Genomic DNA, 24,861 nt, shown 5'->3' with positions numbered 1-24,861 from the left:
CATAGAACTACTGGTAGGCCTATTTTCGCCATTAATCTGACTGAACCAAATCAATCCGATTGTAGCTAAAGATATAAATAACATCACATTTCAAGTCATTGTTTGATAAAACTAGACACATTCGGCTGCCAGTCATTGACAAAACTATACAAAATTCATTACCCCACAAATGCAGTTCAACCAGGATGCACCTGCCAACCACAAAATTAACACACGATCACAATAATTCACAAACTGACGAAAAAGACACTGATCCGGGGGAAATTAGGATACCGATCTAGATCTTGATCTCGATATGCTCCTGCTGAGGCTCCGGCTCCGGCTCATACTGGCACTTCCATGCCCGGATTGATGGGGCTGCACCATCAAAAGTTAGTAAAAGGATACTAACCATGATTGATCATTCCCAGTAACTATCTTGCTGGGGATGCTTGGGGGTTGGGAAAAATTATTCAAGGTTTTGTATTACAAAGATGATGAGGTGGTAGAAATTATACGTACTGGGGGTGACGCTGCAGGACTAGATTTCCTTGGGGATCTGCAATTTTTATGAACGGTAAATTCAAAACTTCAGAGAGAAACATTTTAAACCTCAACTCAAGCAAAAAGCATTTATCACATTCAAAATGTGAGGTAATATGGAAGTATTTAGATGTCACCTGACTGAGCATGCGCCGTAACATCACACCCTAGTTTATAAGTGAACAGACTACCCCATCCTGAAGCACCTACTTTATGCTAATAGGAAAATCTAGATAATAATTCTACCCATTGATCCAACTTCCATTTAATGCACATCAACCTAGAAAACTAACGCGAGCTCAAATAGGTCAAGTTCTGGACGCAATCCAGATTTCATCCATCAACTTAGTTTTCCTCACAGCTTTTGTTAATATAGCATACTAAAATGAAATTTACCATCTGGGTTTCGCTGCGGGTGCTCATCAACTTGCAGCTTATTGCCAGAAAGAAATGAGTCGCAAGAAACTGAGCACCGTAAGCCATCAAGTCCCTAACATGCAATCCCAGATCGCCACGAAAAGCCAAATCTAGAAACAAAAAGGCAGTCTTCATAATCATAGTACCATATCCTTAAACCCTACATATCGTTTTAACCAAAACCCTCTTCATTGAGTTCAAAAGATTGGAACCACAATGGAACCAGACGGGGAGGAAATCGCAAAGACATGTAAACAAAAATCTAAATTCAACTCCCCAAACTGAACAACAATCAAACCAATAATTAATAAAACCCATTTTCTCATAAACTTCCCACTCATCAGGAGTTCTTTTATTTCTTTTCAGTGTTTTCTTCCAAAAAGATAGATGGTTTGGAAGTAAAAAAGAGATACTCCCTCTGTCCCGTAAGAGTGTATCACATATGGGATGACGTTGTTTTAAGAAAAAGTTGGTAGATAATGTGTTGAGTGGAAATCAGTGGTTATGGTTGAATTGATTGTGGGGTTATGTAGAAATGAGTGGTTGTAGTTAAAAAGATAAAGTGGGGCCATGTACTAAAATGGAAGTCATACACTCTTATGGGACGGACGAATGGAAAATGTGATACACTCTTACAGGACGGAGGAAGTTGATTCATCTCAGTGTAATTGACTGTCTTATTGATATAAATGATCTACAATCTGTGTAGTAGCTACATATATTCTATAAACAGATAATCAAAGCGCTCCCCTTTTGTCTGATCAACCAGCTATTTGTACACTAATTTGATTTCACATCCATCATGTTGATACCAATTCTTATGTATTGGCGGAGAAAGGCTAAATTGGACTCTTACAAAATGAGTCAATACCTTGATACAGAGCGAGGAGACCCAGATTCTGACTTGGATGCAACAGACCTTGAACGAGATCTAGACATAACTCGATGAGAACCTTTCATCCTTGGAGAAGCACTGCACGGTAAATTTAGGAGGCAAAGATAAATACTTGGGTACAAAATAACATGTCAAAATTATGAAAGAGAGTAACCTTCTACTCCGGTCCCGATAATCAGGGCTGCGAGAGATGCTTCTGCTTCTTGAGTAAGGACTCTTACTAGGACTCCTGGAGTAACTACGTCTCCTGTCATACTCCTCCACCTAGACGTTAAGATGCATCAGTAACGGCAAAGAAAATCATAACTGAAGCTTCTTCAAACGCACCCTTATATATGCCCTTGAAAATTGGTTGCGGAAGAGAGAATCATCAAGCTTCCTTATCTACACAAGAAAACCAACAGATCACAAAGATAGGCCGCAAAGATAAAGGGGGAAGAAGATTAAAAAAATTACCAAAATGAGCAAGTAAACAGAGATGTTATTAGACCCACCGCATATTTCATGTCATCATAGTTTGCATAGTCAACAACTCCACGCATGCCTGAATACATTATAATATATAGGTACACATCACCAGCACAACCACATAAGTTATGACTTTTATCTGGCAACATTTAACCCATGTTCTGCAAAGCTAGTAGTTTTAGAAGAGATAATTTCTCACCATCACGATCACGGTAAACTTGAGAGAAACAAACATCTCCAGCTCGACGCATGTGATCCTAAGATCATAAGCAGCAAATAAGATACTAGCATTAGCATATACACTTGTAAATTGTAATTATAGGAGAGAGTCGATACACAATGATAGACAAAAGAGAAAGAAAAAGCAAACATTACCTTCAAGTCTTGCCAAGAAGCAGAAGAAGGAAGTCCAGTGACCAGCACTGAAACGTCAAGAGTGTTACTGGATGTCAGCAAGGAAATAATAAAATTGAAGCGAACTATTATGCAACTGATATTACCCCGATAGTCAGAACGCTTTGAAACTCCACCACGACTACTTCCACTGGTGTAGCTACTGTGACGGTCATATGATGATGATCCTCTCCCTCCATGAGCTAGCTCAACCTGCATAGACAGAAAGACAGACGTAAGATAAGTTATGAGGCACATGACCGAGCAAGTTTATCATGATAGAACTAGTATATAACTGACCCGTAAACGACATCCATCAAAATCGTAACCATCACGGCCACGTATGGCATCATCAGCATCGCGAGAACTTCCAAACTGGAAGACAAAACCATTTGAGAATCTTTGACAAACCAGCCCAGCATCTAAATGGGTAAGTTCTATCTTCTGAATACCAGTAACTGATTAGAGCTAGTTTGCTGGCTCCAAATGGTGCTTACCTCAACAAAAGCATAGCCAGGAGGTCTTGGAGGCATTTTCAAATCTATATCAACAATAGGCCCATACTGGAGGAAAGAAGCAAAGATAAATATTAAGCACAAAAAAATTCATAAACCAAACCAACAATGAAAAAATATAATCCAAACAACTAATTATCATGAACCAGAATCCAGCATGAGACTATGTTTCAGCTGATTGCATCCAAAGAGAAGAGCAGAGGTTTGACCAGCAACTGGTGATAACTTAGGGAACAGAAATGGTTCTTAAGGGAAGAGAAAATAAATAAATGATGCCATTGCTTGACCTCTATTATACTTTTCAGGTTACAAGTAGTAACAAATAAATTTTTGATGTGATGTAATAAAAATCAGACGATCTACGTTGATGTGAAAGAAAATTTTTGGGGATAATCTTGATGGGCAAAGTTTGTAGGGATGTTAATGAATGTACCTACTATATGTGCATTTTTATTTCTAACATTTGCAAATAATTCTTTTATCAGAGCAAAGTATATACATACTATTAAACAGTTTTTCTATTTGTTATGAATAAGTATAAATGAAAATATGCATAAACATATTTGCACTAACATGTGAATATGCATTTCAACATATTACATACAATTGAATATGTATATGAGGTACATGTATAGACAAGCATATTATGTTATCATGAGGCAGCTATAAGAAAACACTAAGGTTTCAAATAGATTCAGCGCATTCCTTCTACACATACTGTGCATTCAAAGTAATGGAAATTGGCAATAATGTTTCTGAGAAGTTATTCAAAAACTCTCATAGCAAAGCACATGTTATGGTGAAACTTTTCATATAAAAACAAGGAAAAAAAAAAGGTTTCAATACCAAACACTTCCCGTTAGTGTGCTATAAAATTTATTTCTGCTACAATGTCAGCATTTAGTCACCACATACTATCCAAAAACAAAACATAACATCACAAGGATTTTACTGATTATTTATTTTCATTTATACCATTCTTTGAACTGAGAAAGTTAGCTGGTGATTTTTAATCATAAAAGTTCTTTGAACAAAAAGTAAAAATGACTTAGCACTTTGTTGATCAAAGTACTTTCAAAACTGCACATGATTTTAAAAGGGAGAAAATATAAGCCTTAGTGCTAGATAATCAATTTTAATTGTTTCAGTAGAAGAATCATGGATGTTCTAAGGCTTGGAAGAAAGCAAAGAGAGGACAAAGAACTAGGTGGAATGAAATTCAGACTCCATGAACCTTCTCAGAATGTTTTAAGAGTTACCACAGACTTTAATAGAAAATAGTACTGGATAGAAGCAACTCCAGGGTCAATGAACCTATATTAGGTCACACCCTTATGAAAGCAGCTAAACTTGTCTACAGAAAATCGATCGGTCCCAATGGAAAATGAGAGCTATTTTATCAGCTGAAATGCTACATTACTACTTCATAGTTTATGGTTTCACTGTCCACGGCTGCAATGCAATTGCCCAAGATAATAACATATTAACATATAATCCACAGGAGACTACAACAAACAACATATTAGAATAATATTGATTAAAAAAGGCCAACATTTATGACACCCCTTGGTCCCCTTATCACCACTGGTCCACCACCCGTCCCCTCGAACAAAATCGAAAAAACCCAAACATGCAATCAGAAAATCAATCACATATAGCTAAACCTTGTAAAATATATCTTCAACTTCACTCTGGCGAACATCACCAGGAAGATTGCCGACATAAATTGTTCTGCTTGATCGGCCCATCTTTGCTGAAAAAGATGAAGACATCCATAACTTAAAATACATAAATACACAAACACTCATATATCAACTGCACATGAACCCTAGAAAGCAGCAAATATCATTTTCAATAAATTGAATTCAACGCCGGAAGATAGGTCTAAAACTGAATTCCATCATCAAAGATATCAAGAACCAAATTCTAAAGAGTAACCAATGTGCATTACATTGACAGGATACACACACAAACACCCAAAAAAAAAAGAACTTTCAGCAGAAGAGTTAACAATTGAAATTACATTGCGTATAATCGAATCAAATATAAATGAGAGAGACGGAGAAATCTTTGGGTTTTGAGCAACGGAGGCAGATAGTAGAGAGCGAGTATGAAAGCGTAGAATGTTCGAGAGTGAAGGGGAATGAGACGAAAGTTGTATGTATTGAGTGACGGCCTCTTCTTGATTTGATGAGGTCATCGTTTCACACCTCACCTCTCTTTTTATTTTATTTTATTTTATTAAATGTGCATAGATTACTACATTTTCATCAAAATTCAAAATTAATATTTTATTATAATAATTATTAACTTATTAATTTAATTTAATTATTAACAAAATTTATTGTTGACATTGTTAACTAAATACATGGTACTCCCTCCGTCCACTAATTGTTGACCTAGGAGGCAAAACACGAGTTTTAAGAAAAAGTGTATTTTTATTAGTTGAGTGGAGAAATGGACCCACAATTTATTAAAGTCAATGCAATTAGGCCACAATTTATTAAAGGGACCCACAATTTTGATTAAAATATGAATATAAATTTATCCAAAATAAATAGGACATAAATTGATGGACGGACCAAAAAGACAAATAGGCCAACAATTAGTGGATGGAGTGAGTAATTTTTTTTATCACACATTGTTGATTGAATAATTAATGTGGTATATAATTATTCTTGGTTGACACGACTAGAGCAACAACATGCTCTTAAAATAAAAAAATTTGGCTTGACATGTCAATAATAAGTTTAGCCTAAATTTAATTTGTACCAAAACTAGAAAAATCAAATTAAATTAATAAGTATATTTGTCACACTCAATTTTAAAATTCGTATCAACAAATTAAATTAATAAGCATTGTACAATGATTTATAGGAAATTAACACTTAAACAAAATGCATCAACAAAGATAATAAACATATCCTTATGTTTAATATATGGGCTTTTATTTGCACAGGTAATTCAATTTTTTTAGACGAATTGGGCTGAAAATCAATTTTTTTTTATAAAGGGCTAAAAATCAAATTGAAGCAACAGAATTACTTCCATCCCGCAGCCCAAGCATTTAGGCCCAACTGAGAACTCACACCCACATAAACCTCTCTACATAAAACCCTAATTTATCAATCGTCATCATTCTCGCTGTGGTCGCCGCTGCTCCGATCAAAGGTGAGCTCATTTTTCCTTTTTCGATTGTTATTTTCTGTACGATTCGCGTCTTCTTTTCGCTCAGACTGTTCATTTTTGGAAAATGCAGTTGTTGTTTGGGTGGTGATAGGATGAGTAAAGGAGGAGCAGGGAGTGGCGGGGCCCAGAAAGGGGGAGGGAAGAAGAAGGCGACGACGTTCGTGATCGATTGCAAGAAGCCGGTGGATGATAAGATTATGGAGATCGCCTCACTGGAAAAATTCCTCCAGGAGCGCATCAAGGTCGGCGGCAAGGCCGGTGCCCTCGGCGACTCCGTCACCGTCACCCGCGACAAGACAAAGATCTCCGTCACCGCCACCGACGCCACCGCCTTCTCCAAAAGGTAAATTTTTATTTGTGTACAATCTTTGTTCAACTTTTTTGGCGAGGAATGTGCTTGTGTAATGACTTAGATTAATAGAAACGCCTCGACAGAATAAGATGGTCTTGAGTTTAGTCGTTCTTGGAAATATTGAAGTGTTTTCTGATATATTAAACGCCCCTGCTGGATCGGGTGCTGGCAAAGTGGGTCATTACAAGGCATATTATTATGATATTAGATGCTCGTTGTTCTCTGATATATTAATACAGATTGTGGTATGGTCACTTTTTAGGATCCATAATTTTAGTTAGAATCCTGTTATTTTGATTTTGTTGAGACAACTATAGCCTATGAACTCCACACCATGGTCAAAACAATGAGAATCTTAGTTATTCTTAGTTCATGGTGTGTGAGCTTTTAATCATAGTCTGAGTGCTGCCAATGTTTTTGGATGCCAACCTGTGAAATATCTTAACATAGACTGATGTTTGGATTCCTTATTGGGTAATTCGGGGAATAAATTTGATATATTGAGGGTAATATTTATTGATTTGCTGTGGAGCAGTAGACTTTCCAAAATGGAAAGACTATTTTACAGGATGGAAGAAGTAGTATATTTGGCTATCTGAGAGATGTGTTAATATTTCTGGCTGAGAGTTATTATGCTTTAATACTCCTAAATGTATTCTGATCAGGAAGTCTGCTGTGACAATCTGAGTGGAGATAACGAAAAACTATGGGGTTGGGTTCTTTTTAGTTGGATAGATTTGAGTTCTTTTGGGAGCTGTGTGAAGGATTAATAGTTAGTTATCATATTAAATAGATTTAGAAACAATGTATTCTGAAGGATTATTTTTTCCTTCCGAAGACTTGACTTCGTCCTATTGTCTACTTTTATGTTCTAACTTCTAACCACTATAAATGCTTGGTTACATTTTGCAGGTACCTGAAGTATTTAACAAAAAAATATCTAAAGAAGAACAATGTGCGGGACTGGCTCCGGGTGATAGCTTCGAACACTGACCGAAGTGTCTATGAATTGAGATACTTCAACATTGCCGAGAATGAGGCTGAGGAGGAGGATTAATCGGAGTGTTAAGCTTAACCTTCTCATTATTCCCAAGGGTTTTTTTTTTGCTTAAAGTTCGGCTTTCAGACGTCAAACCCATTCTTTTATCTTGGTTAAACAATTTTACTACTAGAACTAGTGTTATTCCTGGATTGGAAATGGAATGTAGAGTATCATCAAAGTTTTGATCATTTACAATTTTTCTGCACCTTTTGAAGTTCTTATCAATCTGTTCTATTTGTTTGTGCTGGTTGAGGTTAGCTTTTAATGGCAACGTAAATGACATTTTGTTGTGTATCTCAATCAAGTAATTATATCACAGCAACAAAAATCTAATTTCTTGTTGTGGATAAGAATCTATCATTCATTTTAAAGAAGCGTTTAGAACCAAAATTGATTACGTATTATAAAATCATAACTTGATTGGTACTGTTACATGCTATCATAAATTTTAGAGCAAGAGAGGAATTGTTTGTGAAGAGAAAAGATCATAAAGCAAAACTTCGTTAACTTGGGCATCATCCACTTAAATGTCACTTTAAAACAACACTCACAACACTCTACTTTGTCTAGCTGGTTTACGACAATGGCACGAGACATTATCTATTGAACAAAGCTCAGCATATTACACCAAAGATCATTTTAGGGCCACTCTCATTTCCTACAAATCAAGTAAATAGGTCTGCTGTTCAAACACAGCTCCTCCATGCTTCAGAACATGATTTCTTTAAAACCGGGAGGGTGGTGGTGATCTTCAAGTCATGTAATAATCAGCAAAGTCGAATGTAGATCTCACGCTTCCAGTTAGTATGAGTGCCCTGTTCAAGAGCACTGAAAGATGAGCTATGTTTAGTCTATGTAATCTTGAGAAAACGTGCAAGTAGAATATTGACTAAGCACTTACTAATACCCGAAGTGAAAGATGTTGTTCATGTATGATGAAAGAAAATTAGCATTGCAAAAGGAGACTAAACAAGGGGTATTACAAATCTAGAATATGTTCTATAGCCAAAATTGCAAAGAGGAAGAAGGATGGGCTGGCATGTTGTGTAACCTACTCACCTGTAACAAAGGAAAAGTATATACAGATATGTTTTGCACTCATTTTCCGACAGTCTTTCTGTTTCCGTGGCTAACAGGGGATGCAGGAGGGGAAATCCTCGTTCCTAGTCTCCTTGCAATTGCCGTGCGCTGGATGGCTGCTTGCTTCTGGCGTTGACCGGTGGTCTTCCTTCGACTGCATCATCAGTTGAACTAATATGATCAGCATAATAATACTTCAATATTCTTATGGAGGACTAATACTGATTTATTTATGTGTATCAGTATTACTAGAATTTTACATCAATAAAGAACAAAAGACATTACAATCCCAATACACTAGCATGAGGTTGATATCAGGGTTAAAGGAAGAATGCAGTATTTTGACCTAATTGAAGATGCTTTAGAAGCAGCGGAAGTTTGTTTTTTTCTTCCGTTTCTGAATGAGGTAATTCCACTCATGATTGCAGATTCTTTTAGAATTCTTAATGTAACATTAAAGGGCTACATTCAAGATTCAGAGTTTGTGTGTGTGGTGTCTCAGAAATATGCAGAAATTATAAATAAATCCCTAAAAATAATGCTGACCTTGCAAACAGAAGTCCAGCTGTAAGTACCATTCCTCCAACAGCCCAAGAAATTCTCTCGCTTAATGGCATATCAGCAATTAATTGCATAAAATCTTGGACAACCTCAGTTTTCTGTTCTCTGCGTACAATCTCGGAACGTGAAGATTTCCAGGAATTTGCAATATAATCGAGACTACCCTTCCCACCATAGCATGATGATTCTTCAGGATCATCGAGAGGCTTGACAGAGAAACCTGCAGCATTGCAGAGCTCAGTTCCATTAGAGACCCACTCTGAAGCTCTACCACAAACAAAGTCACCTACTCCGCATGGTGCTAGTACCTGAAAAATGATTGTCCAATCAGCAAATTTACTTCAAATTTATAAATTAAAGCCAGGTTAACATTTAAAACGAAATAGTACTATTATTCCCAAACCATCGTTCAATATACCAACATTGTGTACTAATACTATCACTTTTAGCAAAGCCAAGCTAACACTAAAGCACCCTGAGCTCTTGCATGAGAGGTTTAACTATATTTTGGATAACTTCAAAGCATAGGCCCATATAATAGATCAGAGTATGAGGAAATTGCAAAAAATGTAAAATAACTGAAAGTACAAAAAAACCTGTGTCTTTCCATCCATAGCAAAGTATGCTGTTGAGCATGCTTCATAAACCCTATCACAAAAGGATGCACAGATGTTAGGAGGTCCTCGTTGTACCCCCACCCTTGGGTCGCAGATTGAACATTCCAAGAATTCCCATAGTTGCAAGCACTCTTGGCTAGCTTCTCCAGATGATGCAAGTCTCCTGATGGATAGCAAAGCAGGGTGAGTTTGAGTTACATCACAGCATGTCTTTTTGCGGAAAACCCTGCAAAGTGTAAGATCTCTGGGACCTTTGCTTGCTTTCTTGGGGGGCTTGCCTACATTTGAAAATGGGGGGAATCGACCACCAGGAGAAATGCAAACTTCACTAGTTTTACCTGCACCAAGATCAACCCAAATTAATAATGCACTTGTACATAATTAATTGAGCTTTTTGATGTTTTTTCATTCCATTTAGAAACATAATTTTCCCTACAAAAAATTTCTGGTTATATTCTTGGACGATGTTCATCTAACGTTACTGTTCTAGAGTCTCTTAACCCCTTAAATATTTAACAAACAATACATTGCTTCATTGAGACTTCTGTTTATGCAGGAGACTTCCTAATCTTGCCTCATTTACCAACAAAGAATATTTGATCAATTGATTTTTCTCATGATAATGTTAATAAGTCATAGGAGCTGAAGGATCTGATTATCTCTCTTAGCTCTCAGGTTTAGGAGACAACCCTCATGCACTGATATTTACTCTTGCTCTGGCAAACATGTGATCTTTATCCAACACAAAAGAAGTACTAGATTGTGTTCAATACTAGCCATGACTCTTCCCACTACATAGACGACAAATGATAAATAAATAGTGCATGGTACACTTTCGATTTTAGAAGATAGCGTGCAACTTATCACGTTTTCACAATACAGCAACATTCTGGAGGAAAATTGATCGCGTCATGGAAATACGACAAGTAATGTCGTATATAGAAAATTAATATGCTTTTGGATCATTGCATTCTTATATGTTACAATCTTTGAATGCTGGAAGTTAAAACCCTAAAACCCAACTACTCTATCCATTTCTCCATCCTTTTTTTTTTTCTTGAAAGAAGTGCATTCACTCTCTTCTAGTACACAGATGCAACAATATGCTAACACTACATCCCAACAGAATCAACATAATAACAGCTAACTAGGCATATCATAAATCAACGATCTTGAGCCTCATCATCGAATCACGCAATCCCTAAGAATTTCATTATATTGAGATTTGGGAACCAGATGAACAACTTGAATCAGAAAACATAATTCGTACTTGCACTTCACACATCGTTTCAGAATAAAAACAATAGCCATTAAACGCGACAGGCTCCACAAACATAAGTACATATTTCCATAGAAAAAATCAACCACCTGAAATCAAGTGAAGATCGAATAAGGGCAAAATAACACTCACCATAGGCGCAGAGGAACCAAAAATTGATGGAGTTGAGGAAGAAGAAGATGCAGAAATGGTGCAATCTCCTCATTACAATATTCGATTATCTATTTTCTTGAGTTCAGTATTGAATTTGAGGCATAAACTACAAAGGAATCGCGAAGAGACTATCGTGCAAGCTGACCATGGCCTTGACTGGTTGTTTTTCGAATTTGGGGAAAAATTCACTGCCTCATACAGTCATAATCATAGTCACTATTGCTTAAAAATTAAAAATAAACCCTAAATTGGTCAATTGTCAAAAAATTATCGAAACTGAAATTTATATTACTAGTATTTTCTTCACCGAATCGTTTCACTTTATACTGCTTTTATTTTATAAAAACTTAAAAACTATCGAAATTGAAATTTATATTACTAGTATTTTCTTCACTGAGCATTTCGCTTTATATTACTTCTATAAAAACTATCGTGTGCGATGCAGGAATCAAAATTTTCAATTTTTAGTAATTTGGTATTTTAAATAGTGATTGTATGAAACAAATATAAAATAAATAAATAAACATTTTTTTTAAAAGGTATAAGATAATTTTAAATAAATGTGCGATATGAATCATTAATTAAATTGTATGATAAGGTGATCTCCTACGAGAATGTCCACTTTATATTTTATAATTACTCAATCCTTTATATAAGTATTTAATAGGGAAATCAACAAAACGATTACTTGTGGTCATATATTTATTAAGTTTCATGTAGATATATAGTTTAATTTGTCGTATAAAATTTGTATTAGTAGTCAAATTTGTTAGTGGTGTCATTTTCTTTTTTATTTTTGCATTGTCTTATTGAAAGAAAACATAGTCTTTTATAAAATTAAAATGTATGAAAATAGATAAGTATGAATGAATTTGGGTAACTCGAAAAATAACTTTTTCGATCACAATGAATTTCGTTTTATAAAAATCAACCAACTAACAATCATTATAATTTGATTATGTAGTGATTAATATATATTCTTTTATGTTAACTCGTGTGATTTAAGTAAGTTGTAGTTTACCACCGTTTTGATATGTATTTAAGTAATTAATTTTAAAAAATATAACAAAAAAATAGTACAAATACTTCCACAATTATAATTCAATAAAAATCAAACAGAAAAATAAAATCGTGCAAATAAACAAAAGAAATAAACCAAAAGGAACTAAAGAAAAATAAAACAAAACAAAAAAATAATATTAGAAAAGAAGAAAAAAATATATTAAAGAAGATAGGCAAGAAATATTTTTAACTCAAAGAGGAGAGATAAAAGTAATTTAGTTTGAACTTCAAACGTTTTTAATTTTCAAATTTTAAATTCATTAATATTTTTACATATGATCTATGGATATATAATATTTTAAATATTTTCTTGTTAATCGAACTACAAGATTTTTTAAAATAAAATAAGAAAATAAATGAGAATATACAAAAAGAGAGAAAAAACAAAAGAAAATTAATGCAATTATTGAAGGAAGTTTTGGGGACACAACAAAATTTCTGATGCGCTCTTCTTTTTTTAATCCAAACGGAACTGTAAATTCATAACAGTTTTCCACCGTTCAAACCCTCATTTATTACTTGCAAATCCTAAATGCCGGTTAAACTTGCCATTAAATTTACATGTCGAACATAACAGAACCGATCCTACCCACCATGGACAAGCATAACGTGTCCACCACTGATGTGACAATTTTAATAAATCTTACTCTAATTAAAATTATCTTACTATAATTACAATTATCACATCATGATGGACACATTATGTATGCCCACAGTAGGTAAGTGATCGTTTGAAACAAATTATGGAGGGATTAGCTCACACTTGGTATGTCAACGATTTCAGTTCGAATTATTCTAGAACCTACGATTTCACTAATAAATTTAATTATCCCAACACCGGATTATCGAGATATGACATTACCTACAGATTCTAAAACTACATCAAAAACCCTCACAAGATGAGATAGTGACTCAAACTGACAAAGATTAACTCAACAATTAATGCAACAAAAAACTAGTTATGCGATATATAGAATCTGATGCGACCAAACCATTGCTAGGCAAAAAGTGGCATTCAGATTTTGCTAAATATGCTTATATAAAAGAGGAAATCCGCAAACAAGAGGCACAAGAAGTCTGACTACCTAAACTCATAAGCTCCATAGTTGCATCAAACAAGCTAGCTAGCTTTCCACACGCCCCACATTACATATATACAAAACTTTTTCCACAGATATTCATCTCTCACTCAAACAAACATGCTCAGCTCAGAGGTCGTAAGGAGGAGGAGGGCTCCTTGGTCCCACTCCACTAGCCTTCTCAAATGAAAACGACCCCGACCCCCGCCTGAACCGGAATGCTTCTCTTCCTCCTCCTGCAAATCACCATAATCACTAATTCATATGAGCATAAGGGTTTTTCGTTCGATGAAGTATGGGATAAAGTGTGAATTGTTTAACTCGGATATCTTTTACTATAAAAATATATTATAGCAGGAGAATAAGAGGATGAAACTGTGATGGTTTAATTTACTATAAATAGTATAATTAAGATTTAGGTTACATATTCTATTTAGTAGGTGGTATGCATGAATATAAGAGGGTTTATTTCAAAATAAACATACTATAAAGTTTAACCATATATACATAATAGACTGGGCTATTATTTAGCAAAGCAGTGCGATACACGTAATGTTCCACAAAATAAATAATGTCACTATCTCGAAGACTCCACTCATAATAACACCAAATGATTGTACCTAACTCAACCAACACGTCGGGCCCTTGCATTATCAACTTATTATTATTATTATTATTGTCATAAAATTTTGAGTTATCATAAGACCACATTACCCCTCCTAGATTGCAAATGACCTATTTACCCTCGTTGGATTCTTCTAGAGAGACCATATAGCGATTGAATTTTTGAGTATCGACATAATTAAAAATGTGTAGCAATAAATACTAGTACTAGCTAGCTAAAAAAGGAATTGATCCGAGGAGCTCACCGCCAAAAGGGGACACCGGCGGTGTGCTTCCGGCGGGGGAAACCGGCGGCGAATCTTTCTGCAGGCTCGCCTGCAGCGGCTTCACAATCATTATGCTCCTCGTCACTCGAGTTGCATCGTCCGCAGCCTCCCCTCCCAACGATTGTATGTTGCTGTTCTCAACTTCTGATTCAGATCAAAACACGATCAAATTTTAGAAGAAGGAAAAAAACAAAAAAAAAAACCAAGGATTAAACTAAGTATTCACGCATAATCTCAAATCTCAACAAATTAACTAATGAAAGCTGACAAACTTCCTAGCTAACACAAAAAAGTTATCGATGCTACGAAATGAAACATCCGAACGAAAAAAAACACTATATATAGTTTATTTCTAGTTCCCGCTCATTTTATCACCCAAATTACGATTAAAAGGCGCATAATTAAGCCGATCAGATTGTTCAAGTTATCAGCGTGCTTAGAGAATCATAGATGAATGTTCGAAGTCGCGGCGCAAGATAGCAAGAGATCCGTACCCTTGCCGGAGTTGGATCGCGCGCTAAAAGTGGAGTGTTTTCTCAGTTTCCCGAGGCCGCTATCCGGCCGGGGACCGGCGACGGTGTCGTCCCAGAGGTGGTCAAGCAACCCCATGGTTCGCACGAACAGCGCAAGTTAGCAAATCAAGCGCACGAAGAGCTTGCAAGCTACCGAGTCACTGAGACTGAGGTTTTCGGCCGGCTGCTAAAACCCAGGATGCGATGGTGGTGCTATTTAAAAGGGCGGAGGCGTTAAAAGTCGAGCAGATATTTTGGATTGGGACGAGATGGCAGCCATTGGATCAGATCTGGGGATATAAATGCGACGTGGACGGTCGATCGATCACGTGAGGAGTAGATAAGATCGATGCGAGATGTTTAAGTGCCGAATGCTAGGCGCCAACGTGGCGGTATTTGATGAGCCAATGTGGAGCATGTCACGTGAGGTGACTAGTAAAACGCTTATAGAGGACTTTTAAGTCTAAAATCTCCCTAATAATTGGACTCGTTATCCTCACTCGTCTGTAATCATAAATTCTAACAGCATAGTCAGCCTCCCAATAAAAGTTTTGGAATCTTCTAAATATTTATTTACTCCATCCGTCCCCAAAATAAGTTCCTCTTTGGAGACGGCACGGGTTTTAAGAAAAAGTGATAAAGTGTATTGATAGTGGAGAAAAAAGTGAAAAAGTGAAAAAGTGAAAAGGTGAAAAAGTGTTATACTCCCTCTGTCCCAATAAAAAAAGTGGCCACATTTCCTTTTTGAGTGTCCCATTAAAAGTGGCTACTTTTTAAAAATGACAAAAGTTTACTTTAATTAAGTCAATAATTACTCACTAATTTGGTCAACAATTGTAGGCCACTTTCTAAAAATGCCAAAATTACTCACTAATTTGGTCAACAATTGTAGGCCACTTTCTAAAAATTACTCACTAATTTTGGTGGGTCACACTCAATTAAAACATAACAATCTCCTTCTTAATCTCCGTGCCCAAAAAAAAGTGGCCACTTTTATTGGGACGGAGGGAGTAATTAGTATTGAGAATGGTGAAAAAGTGAAAATAAGAATAAATAAAGTATTATTAGTGGTGGGGTAGTTGTCCAAAAATGGAAAGAAAAAAAGAGGAACTTATTTGGGGGACGTCCCAAAAAGGAAAAAGATGAACTTATTTCAGGGACGGAAGGAGTATATTCTAACAATACACTCTCTCCGTCCCAATAATAAAGTCCCAAAAAAATGGAATAAGCAAATTAAAAAAATATAGATAAAGTAAAAGAGAAAGTGTATGAAAATAGAGATAGAGAGTGATGAAAAAGTATAAAGATATAAAGTAAATGAGAAAATAGATAAAAATAATAAATAAAGTAAATTATTTTCTTTTTTGGATTGATACATTATAAATGGGATGCTCAGACAGAAGATTTGGGACGAAGGGAGTACAATCTATCAAGTAGGTGTTAAGCTAGCTTATAAGTTAAGCTTCTTTAAAGTGTTTGATAAAATACGTTCATAAATAATTTATAAGTTATAAAATAAGCTTCAATAGCTTATAAGCTCATCAAAAAATAAGTTCGTCTTCGGCTCTTTCCCAACTTATTTTTCATAATTTTTTATATGCAACAATTATTTTACGAATATTTTTTTAGAGGAATTATTTTACGAATATTATTTAACTATAATTTATTATTTTCATCATATATAATTTCAAGTTCTTCCTTTTTTTATTTTCTTTCTCTAACAATGATTTTCTTTCTCTAACTTATAAGCTCAATTATTCAAATACTAATAGTAACTTTTAAACATTTGGAAAACTATACTATCTTATTAACTCTTGACAAACTAAGCTCTAAAAAACATTTAATAATTTCCTTAAAATAAATTTAGCCAAAACATCCTTAATTGTGGGTGTCACAGTTGCCCCCAACATAATGGGCCGCCGTGACTTTGCCTTGTGGATTAGAGTTGCCGAGTTGGGCTGAGCAGCTCAAATATTAACCTTTGGGCATGTACGTGTGATAAGTAACTAATAAGTTTAGTGTTTAGAGGCAAAAATGGTATTCCTTTTTCTTTTTTCTTTTTTTGAAAAAAATTACAAGAATTATCTATTATATAATCAAATAAGTAATTCGTACGTAAACGAGACATCTACATCACATAAAGATGGAAAAACTATGTGCATACAGACGAGACCACTACCCCACACAAAAGTGGGTGCCTCAGCTAAATAAAACTTATGAATATAGTTGTCATCATCTCTATGATGCATCTGAAAATATTCCAATTTGTGTAGAACTTGAGTTATCGAGATATTTATGGTAGTTTATGAAAACGTGTCTAAATAGAACATCAAATAAGATGGAGGCCCAACTATGATTGGGCTCCCAAACTTGGAAGAGTTACAACTTACAACTTACAACTAACTAAATTATGTTTTTTTTTTTTTTTTTTTTTTTTTTTTTCATCTCATCTCAAGAGAATAAAGGAGAAAACTAGTCAAGTAGATCACCGCTGCGCAATCTCTCTGAATATAGTAAATAATTAGTCAACTGAGTTCAATTAGGTCACCGGAATCCATGGCGACGGCGGCAACAACAGGAGGACCCAACCACGTCGCCAGGGAGGCGCGGCGACGTCGTATAATCGAGCGGGGATCCGACCGCCTCGCCCTAATCTCTGGCCGCATCCAGTCCCTGCCGCCAGACCCCGACCAATCCATTTCTTCCACGTCTTCCCCTGCCCAAATCCCGGCCACTGGTATCCCCCGCTAATTTTCCCTTTTCTCTATAATTGGTAGTGTTTAACCTTGTTTCGAGTTCAGTTTTTTTTTTGGCTAATTTTGAATGAGTTGTTTTGAGCCGGAAATTGATGCAATTTTTCGCCCAACTTTTATTTCTTCTTTTGGATTGGGTTTGTTTGTTTTGTTTTTTTATTTAGGGTCTTTCTATTGGTAGTATTAAATTTGTTCGTGTTTTCCTCTGGTACATATTGATTGGGCTTGTTTTCTATTCCACCTTTTAGAGTTGATGAAAATAATGAAATGCGATTTACAAAATCCTTTTGTAGAATGGTATTTAGTTGATTTATGTAGATGCAACCTTTTATAATTGTTGTTACTCTTTGGAATTCGAAACTTTCATATCTAGACCAATGGATTTCGGTGTTGTTTCGAAGTAAGCTGCTGCATATGGAAATTAAAGCACAGATAGACCGGCAGTTTTTGTATCAGATTAATTGGAAACAGCTTCTAGGGTTTAAACTGATGATGATGATGTTGATGTTTTTGCATATTGATGCTTTCTCCATGTCTAAATTGGAGTTGCAACTTGGCTTACTGATTTGTCTTTGAGTGCTTATTTGCTCTTACTCAGATTTTTGCATAATGATGTCGCAGATTCTTCTCCACATGAAGATGCAGCCTCTAATTCATTGCTACCAAATGAAGAATCTGTACAAGAACAAGGGCCGAACCACGCTGTCTCTGATCTGGCGGTGGAGCCTCCTCAACTCAATAGTTATAATGCTGGGAGCAGTCCATCTAGATCACTCGAGCCCTTACATGATACCAATGAAGAATCATCTCAAATCCCATCATCCGATAACAGACCTGCACAAGATCGCCAACTTGAGCAGACCCATCATAGCTTGTTTACACCCGGCCAGATTAGATCCGCTGTTGCAGCTTCAGAGAATACTCGTATGTTTTGCTCTATAGCAGCTGCTGTTTTAGTAATCGCGTCATATATGGGGCTTCCTGTAGGGGGCTTCCGAGGCATCATACTTCTCAGACCCTTCTATCTGCTTTTGTTAACGAACATGACCATTGTCCTTGGTCGCCTTATTCTGGGAGCACGGGGTATTGATTCAAGGACGGGGAGGAGGAGGAGTAGCGCGCCTACTGCTGGTGGAAATGATTTGGCTGATCAACTGGGGAGAGCTCTGGAGTTGGGGCTGCTAATGCAGAAGGTTCTTGGAGCAGTGTCTATGGACTTTACCATCTACGCCGTCGTGCTCGTTTGTGGCCTCTCATTAGTACAAAAACTTGGGTGACTTTTACATCTAAATGTTCAGGTTCATTTCTTTTGTTTCCTCAGTATTATAAATCACATGATGTCTTCAATTTCCTGCACAGATTTGCTGGTTGATATGAACTGTGTCCTTGTTGTATGTCATCTTCTTGCTGCCATCAAACTCTTCTCCCTGTTTGTGCAAAACATTGTTTTATTGCAACGATCCACAAAGATAGACTAGTCTTCTAAGAGGAAGTATTTCAATTTTTTTAATTTTCCACCTATTGTTTTGATGCTTAGGTGGATAAAAATGTCCAGGTTAATCTATGGTTAAATGTAGTTTTCACTCACTTTCAAAATCAAAAGGCAAAAAATGCTAATTATATATAAGGATAAAGTTGCAATCACTTAATATATTTTGAAGCTTCATTTGATTGGTTTACATTACTTGAATCGCGAAATTTATTCTATCATTTATTATATGCTCCTTCCGTTTACGAAAACATGTTTGAAGCAGGACAATACAAATTTAAAGAAAAAATTAGTTGTATATTTAGTGAGTGAAAAAATGACTCCATTAATTTTATAAACTAGAGAGTTAGTGAGAGAAAGGGCCCCACAAATTAAAAAGTGATGGGTTCATAATGAAAATGACAAACGATGACCTATTTTCATGGATTGACAAAATATCTGATTGAGTATTTTTATCCTCGACTGTAGGATTGCTCCAATCTCTCAAAGAGATATGAATCAATCAAAACTAGCTTAAGTAATAGAAATAATAAAGGACTGTGATATCCCTAAGTTTCAATTCATCTAAGTAAATAAGGGACTACCTATGCTAATTTTGTCTATTAAGGCTAATATTTCAAAGTAAACGATCCTTATATAGTACTACTACGAAAATGGAAGTTTCTACAAGTTCTCACCTATATAATGGGAAATTTCAATTTTAAATAGACTTTCGTCACTGTAGGGGTGGAAAATCGGGTACCCGTGGGTACCCTACCCGCGGGACGAAAACTGCCGAAAACGGCACCCTCACCCGATCCTCTTCCCCGATGCGGGTACCCGAATACCCGCAGCGGATACCCGCTGCGGGTATGAGGGTACCCTCATAGTCCCGCGATTTTTTTTTAATTGTAATTTTGCGGGTTTTTGGTCCCGTTGGAGGGTATTTTGTCCCGCGAGAGGGTATTTTGTCCCGCATTTCACAAAAAAAATTGAAAATATCCTTTCTATTTCATCGATTATCCATAAAACCTGTGACGAATAAATAATAAATAAAATTATCCATAAGAAAGAGACGAAAAAATAGGGCTAGGAGGAGTTTTGGGGATTTGGGGGTTAATTCCTAAAAGTAAAATCTAATAAAATTATTTAATTTTAATTTTATAATGTTATTTGCGGGTAATGCGGGTATCCGCGGGTATACCCGAGGGTACCCTCTACCCGCAATTTTTGAGGATGCGATACCCGCACCCGACCCTCCACCCGAATTTTGCGGGTATCGGGTACCCGATACCCGCGCGGGTATCGGGACGGGTGAGGGTATACCCGATACCCGCAACCCGATTTTCCACCCCTATTCGTCAGTACCAACCCTAGTAGAATTAAAGCAACTTGTTTCAAGCATTGATTAAGTTGAAGCTCGAAAGCATAATTATTTCATAAATCAATTAGATATGGCAATATATGTACCCACACACACACACACTAAAAGCAGTTTCCTCCACGCCTATGCTAGAGTTCACTAGCTAAATTTTCTTAAATAAATATCTATTGAAAGTCCCATTCCCTATTCTCAAGGCATACTATTGGAGTGCCTAACTCAATCAAACATTAATGTATACACACGCAGCCACTTCATTTTTCTAAAAAAAATCAATAAAATTTAGTTAACATGTGAATTCCCAATAATAGCAAACAACTTTATGAAAAATTAACATTGTGAGAAAAAAAATGCAATCATATTGAATTAGGTAGTACAAATGAAGAACAAAATAATATTCTAAATAAAAGGAATCATGTGCATAACTTTAACATCCTAGAAAATTAAAGAAAATCTATACATTATTGGTTCGGTTTGGTTTCATTAGGTATTATGTTTTTAATTCAAAATATCGAGATACAAACGGAATTAATATTTTGGTTAGATTCTAAAATCTTAATCAAGACATTGAGAATATAAACTGAAAATATATATGAATTGTAGTTGTTCCTAAAATCATTTTCAAGTGTAAAATATATAGAGGTATATATGGCCTTTATTTATTTTATTTTTTTACAATTTGTTTGTACTTTATAAGCCATTAATTACTTTTCCAGAGGGCAACATAAGTAGTTGAAGCACCTATTTAAAATTATATCACCTCATCAGAATTCAAGGAACATTTTACCTAAATATTCAATAGAAATAAATTATTTATATGTACTGATTTAGTACATAGGTGTTTGTGGTGCCATTGGTACGTATGTATTCACAAATATTTAATTAATTATACGAGTCTAATTTTGGGTGTGTAATTTATTATCATAAGAAAATTTCAAAACCAATTTTAGAAGGAGTTAATCAGTGGTCAGTAAAAGAAAAATTGGATCTTTAATGCCAGATGCCCCATGATCCAATTCTGAGTTAGGCAAAGTATTTATGACATATAATTCCACATAACTACTAATACAATTTGAAGTTCAACTAACAAGTTATTAATGTGTAGCATGAAAATAGCTCTATATGTAATAATATAGAAAAATAATTGAGTCGTTGACTTTATATGGAAAAAATCACGAATAATGTGAGACACTAGAATCTTAGGTTCCATAATTTCATGATCCTTTTATTGTGTTATACGTTGTGGGGAGACATGCTCAGTGCCCAACATATTGTGCTATTAATTATGAAGTTGTACTATATATAAATGTTACAAATCTACCGACTCTTAATTCTTTGTTATAGAGTTGTAATTGAGTTCGTATTGCATAATTTTTTAAAGAGAAAGTTCTTTTGGGTACGGGCATTCGCATAGTGCGGATCATTTACATATTTTAATAAAATATTTATAATTTTTTTATTGCATACTAAAATATTTATAAGTTTTTTATCAGAGTATGCGAGCGGTTCGCATAATAAGATATTTTTTGTTTTTATATATGTTATGTTAAAGTGGGTCACGGGCTCCATTTTGTGTGTTTATTTAATTGCATATTATGAACATTTTTGTATTTATTTAGTTTGTATACTTGCCATATATATATAAACTAGTTAAATAGAAAAAAGTATTTAAGCAATATTTTTCAAAAAAAAAAAGTTTAGTAAGTTTATTGTATTGTTCATATTGTAGCTATTCTTTATTATTTTTATTCAAAATAAAAATAAAAAATTACAAAAAAATAAAAAGATAAAAAAATATAGATAATATAGTAAAATGACTATTTTTTATTTAAAAAATAAATTAAATGAATCCAAAATTTTTATATCTAACTAGTTTGTGCCTAGCCACAACTACAGCTACATAGATTTTTATATATATAGCTATTACATGAGGATGATAAAGACAATAATACAAATATCTATATTTGACATGCGTGTATATAATAAATTTTGAGATAAATATTATATCTTTTTATTTTATTTTTAAAAGGTGTTTAGTAATTTAATATGGTATATACTCTCTCCCTTCCACTTATCTTGGCACATTTGCTTTGATCACAAGATTAAGAATAAGGTGTTAAGAGTGTAAAGTGGGTAGGAACCACTTATTTGATGTGTGTAGAGAATGTAAGGTCTACATACTATTTTTTAGAAAGTGCCAAGATAAATGGGACGGAGGGAGTACTTCAGATCATCCAATGCACGACGTCCCACTTTCAATTATTTCTTTTTTGGTTCTTTTATCTTTTTTTCCTCAATTTCAATTGTATATTCCTTAATTTAATTTTGTATCATTAACCAGGATTTATTCCATTCAATTAGGAAATGCAATAGTTTTTTTATTATTTGATTTTATTTTTATTAGTTAATAATGCGTTATTAGGGTTCATAAATCCAAAGTTAGGCTATAATTTCTTTTTCAATTTTTTGAAATAATAGTTAAGTATTATTAATTATATTATAATAAAATTGATTTTTATAAAAAATATTATTAAAGTAATTAATATAATAGCGGAACATGACACACACAAAATTATGGACACCATCCTGATATATATATATATATATATATATATAGAGAGAGAGAGAGAGAGAGAGAGAGAGAGAAAATATATGATACGTGTCTAAGTATCATTCATGAATCATGGCTAGAGCTGGCAAATCGGGCGGGCCGGCCCGGCCCGACCCAGCGGGCTTTCGAGATTTACCGGGCCGGGTCGGCCCGGCCCGAAATCGACCGGGCTTCCGATTTTCAAGCCCAGCCCAGCCTCGACCGGGCCATCGGGCGGTCGGGCCAAACCCACCCATTAATTTTTTTTCACTAAATCCTATTTTTTTACAAAAAATTAAATAAACTAAAATAAATTCAAATAATAATTCATTAGTATATTTTTTGACTTGCAAGTCTAATTAACTATTTTTGATTTCATTACAGCAAATTAACATTTTTGATTTTGCTAATGATTTTATTGTATAAAAATCAAGAAATCATTAGCAGCAACTCATTAGCAAATTTTAATTTTTGACTTCCAAGTCTAATCGTTAGTATATTACAGCAAATCTAATGTCTTTTTTACAAGAAATTATTACAGCAAATGCATTAGTTAATTTGAATGCATCTAAAAAATATATAGCACTCAGTCTCTCTCTATATAAAAGATTGCACTCTGTAAAAAATATATAGCACTCTGTAATTTTTAATACTAAAATATAAACTGCATTGTCTCTCTATAGTCTATGACTCCATATACAGATGATCGCTAATCAATTAGTGAGAATGTTTAAACTTTGAACTTTGTTTGAAGTTTGAACTTTGGACTTGGAATGAAAGGAGAGTAAGGAGACTTTACGGGAAATTTAGTGAAAGAAAGTAAGAAATTATACTATAATATCAAAAAAAAATAAAAAATAAAAATAAAAGAGTGGGCGGGCTTTTAGGCCCGAAAACCCCGGGCTTTTTAACCCAAAGCCCGGTCAGCCCGGCGGGCTCACTGGGCGGGCTTTTTAGGCCCGGGTTTTTTTGGGCCTATATTTTGTACAGCCCAGCCCAACCCTAAACACGGGCGGGCCGGCCCGGCCCGTCGGGCCGGGTCGATTTTGCCGGCTCTAATCATGGCATTGCTAGCTCACGTTTAGTCCCACTTAATTAGCATTATCTCTTTTTATTTTATACATTTCTTTTGATTTTAATTAACACCTCAAAAATGGTTATTGAAGTTATTAATTTTATAAAGGGATTATAGCCAAAAAATATACGAACTTTGATAAAAGTTGCAATTTTCACCTGAACTTTCAAATTAGCCAAAATATACCTGAACTTATATTTTTTGTTGTAAATTTCACCTGAACTTGCAATGATTGAACTCCGTCGAGGTGAAATTTACAACAAAAAATATAAGTTCAGGTATATTTTGGCCAATTTAAAAGTTCAGGTGAAAATTGCAACTTTTATCAAAGTTCGTATATTTTTTGGCTATAACCCCTATTATAAATTGCATAAAAATTAAAGCTCATTTTATTCTTTTGTTTAGGGAAAATGAACAAATCCTACCAAAAAAATTGTTTGGAACGAGGAATGATTTGCATAGCTTTTTGTATATATAGTTTGAATATGAATTGGTCAAAATTAATATTTCATAATAGAATTGAAAATGACTGATAGTTTGAATTATATATTTAAATATCTAGCGAATA

At 34.8% G+C, this 24,861-nt stretch overlaps 5 protein-coding genes across 9 annotated transcripts; 2 read left to right on the top strand and 3 right to left on the bottom strand.

Moving 5' to 3' along the window:
* Positions 1–41: 41 nt before the first annotated feature.
* LOC131009073 (serine/arginine-rich splicing factor SR30) lies at positions 42–5,397 on the bottom strand. 2 transcript variants are annotated; one of them, XR_009096392.1, is made up of 15 exons: positions 5,234–5,391; positions 4,875–4,963; positions 3,193–3,258; positions 2,996–3,070; positions 2,803–2,908; positions 2,678–2,724; positions 2,502–2,559; positions 2,329–2,378; positions 2,162–2,218; positions 1,989–2,098; positions 1,811–1,912; positions 919–1,049; positions 502–538; positions 274–357; positions 42–191 (listed from the first exon to the last, which is right to left on the bottom strand). XR_009096392.1 is itself a non-coding variant. In XM_057936277.1 (14 exons), the coding sequence occupies exons 2-14, from the start codon at positions 4,956–4,958 to the stop codon at positions 177–179; spliced, it is 891 nt and encodes a 296-aa protein (XP_057792260.1). In that variant the 5' UTR covers positions 4,959–4,963; positions 5,234–5,397; the 3' UTR covers positions 42–176. The 2 variants fall into 2 exon arrangements, 1 of the variants encoding a protein (XP_057792260.1); XM_057936277.1 differs by lacking the exon at positions 919–1,049 and having other exon boundaries at positions 5,234–5,397.
* Positions 5,398–6,237: 840 nt separating this feature from the next.
* LOC131009071 (60S ribosomal protein L22-2-like) lies at positions 6,238–7,981 on the top strand. Its single transcript, XM_057936272.1, has 3 exons — positions 6,238–6,381; positions 6,470–6,742; positions 7,664–7,981. Exons 2-3 carry the CDS (start codon positions 6,492–6,494, stop codon positions 7,806–7,808), a joined length of 396 nt encoding a protein of 131 aa, XP_057792255.1. The 5' UTR covers positions 6,238–6,381; positions 6,470–6,491; the 3' UTR covers positions 7,809–7,981.
* Positions 7,982–8,276: 295 nt separating this feature from the next.
* LOC131009070 (folate-binding protein 1) lies at positions 8,277–11,770 on the bottom strand. Of its 2 annotated transcripts, none has more exons than XM_057936270.1 (5): positions 11,463–11,770; positions 10,031–10,389; positions 9,420–9,742; positions 8,853–9,027; positions 8,277–8,621 (listed from the first exon to the last, which is right to left on the bottom strand). In XM_057936270.1, the coding sequence occupies exons 1-4, from the start codon at positions 11,533–11,535 to the stop codon at positions 8,892–8,894; spliced, it is 891 nt and encodes a 296-aa protein (XP_057792253.1). In that variant the 5' UTR covers positions 11,536–11,770; the 3' UTR covers positions 8,277–8,621; positions 8,853–8,891. The 2 variants fall into 2 exon arrangements, with proteins under 2 accessions (XP_057792253.1, XP_057792254.1); XM_057936271.1 differs by having other exon boundaries at positions 8,277–8,608; positions 11,463–11,732.
* Positions 11,771–13,565: 1,795 nt separating this feature from the next.
* LOC131009069 (dormancy-associated protein homolog 3) lies at positions 13,566–15,295 on the bottom strand. Of its 2 annotated transcripts, none has more exons than XM_057936267.1 (3): positions 15,009–15,295; positions 14,494–14,658; positions 13,566–13,860 (listed from the first exon to the last, which is right to left on the bottom strand). In XM_057936267.1, the coding sequence occupies exons 1-3, from the start codon at positions 15,121–15,123 to the stop codon at positions 13,754–13,756; spliced, it is 387 nt and encodes a 128-aa protein (XP_057792250.1). In that variant the 5' UTR covers positions 15,124–15,295; the 3' UTR covers positions 13,566–13,753. The 2 variants fall into 2 exon arrangements, with proteins under 2 accessions (XP_057792250.1, XP_057792252.1); XM_057936269.1 differs by having other exon boundaries at positions 13,566–13,857; positions 15,009–15,292.
* A 2,089-nt stretch (positions 15,296–17,384) lies between these two features.
* Positions 17,385–19,463, top strand: LOC131009068 (uncharacterized). Of its 2 annotated transcripts, XM_057936266.1 has the most exons (3): positions 17,387–17,763; positions 18,401–19,077; positions 19,139–19,463. In XM_057936266.1, exons 1-2 carry the CDS (start codon positions 17,583–17,585, stop codon positions 19,054–19,056), a joined length of 837 nt encoding a protein of 278 aa, XP_057792249.1. In that variant the 5' UTR covers positions 17,387–17,582; the 3' UTR covers positions 19,057–19,077; positions 19,139–19,463. The 2 variants fall into 2 exon arrangements, with proteins under 2 accessions (XP_057792248.1, XP_057792249.1); XM_057936265.1 differs by having other exon boundaries at positions 17,385–17,763; positions 18,401–19,458.
* Positions 19,464–24,861: the final 5,398 nt, after the last annotated feature.

The sequence above is a fragment of the Salvia miltiorrhiza genome, chromosome 2 (assembly GCF_028751815.1).
Source record: "Salvia miltiorrhiza cultivar Shanhuang (shh) chromosome 2, IMPLAD_Smil_shh, whole genome shotgun sequence".
NCBI classification, from domain to species: domain Eukaryota; kingdom Viridiplantae; phylum Streptophyta; class Magnoliopsida; order Lamiales; family Lamiaceae; genus Salvia; species Salvia miltiorrhiza.
This window is presented reverse-complemented; position numbering and strand designations above follow the sequence as displayed.

Bases quoted from the DNA above. Each gene is read 5' to 3' on its own strand.
- LOC131009073 (XM_057936277.1), bottom strand. From the start codon at position 4,958: ATGGGCCGATCAAGCAGAACAATTTATGTCGGCAATCTTCCTGGTGAT. The intron at 3,071-3,192 runs GTAAGCACCATT...TTTGTCTTCCAG, and splicing joins CTGGCTATGCTTTTGTTGAG to TTTGGAAGTTCTCGCGATGC. The intron at 2,725-2,802 runs GTAATATCAGTT...TTGACGTTTCAG, and splicing joins AAAGCGTTCTGACTATCGGG to TGCTGGTCACTGGACTTCCT.
- LOC131009071 (XM_057936272.1), top strand. From the start codon at position 6,492: ATGAGTAAAGGAGGAGCAGGGAGTGGCGGGGCCCAGAAAGGGGGAGGG. The intron at 6,743-7,663 runs GTAAATTTTTAT...TACATTTTGCAG, and splicing joins GCCACCGCCTTCTCCAAAAG to GTACCTGAAGTATTTAACAA.
- LOC131009070 (XM_057936270.1), bottom strand. From the start codon at position 11,535: ATGAGGAGATTGCACCATTTCTGCATCTTCTTCTTCCTCAACTCCATC. The intron at 9,743-10,030 runs GTTTTTTTGTAC...ATCATTTTTCAG, and splicing joins CTATGGATGGAAAGACACAG to GTACTAGCACCATGCGGAGT. The intron at 9,028-9,419 runs GTCAGCATTATT...CTGATGATGCAG, and splicing joins GCTGGACTTCTGTTTGCAAG to TCGAAGGAAGACCACCGGTC.
- LOC131009069 (XM_057936267.1), bottom strand. From the start codon at position 15,123: ATGGGGTTGCTTGACCACCTCTGGGACGACACCGTCGCCGGTCCCCGG. The intron at 14,659-15,008 runs GTACGGATCTCT...GATCTGAATCAG, and splicing joins GCGATCCAACTCCGGCAAGG to AAGTTGAGAACAGCAACATA. The intron at 13,861-14,493 runs GTGAGCTCCTCG...GGTGATTTGCAG, and splicing joins GCCGGTGTCCCCTTTTGGCG to GAGGAGGAAGAGAAGCATTC.
- LOC131009068 (XM_057936266.1), top strand. From the start codon at position 17,583: ATGGCGACGGCGGCAACAACAGGAGGACCCAACCACGTCGCCAGGGAG. The intron at 17,764-18,400 runs GTATCCCCCGCT...ATGATGTCGCAG, and splicing joins TGCCCAAATCCCGGCCACTG to ATTCTTCTCCACATGAAGAT.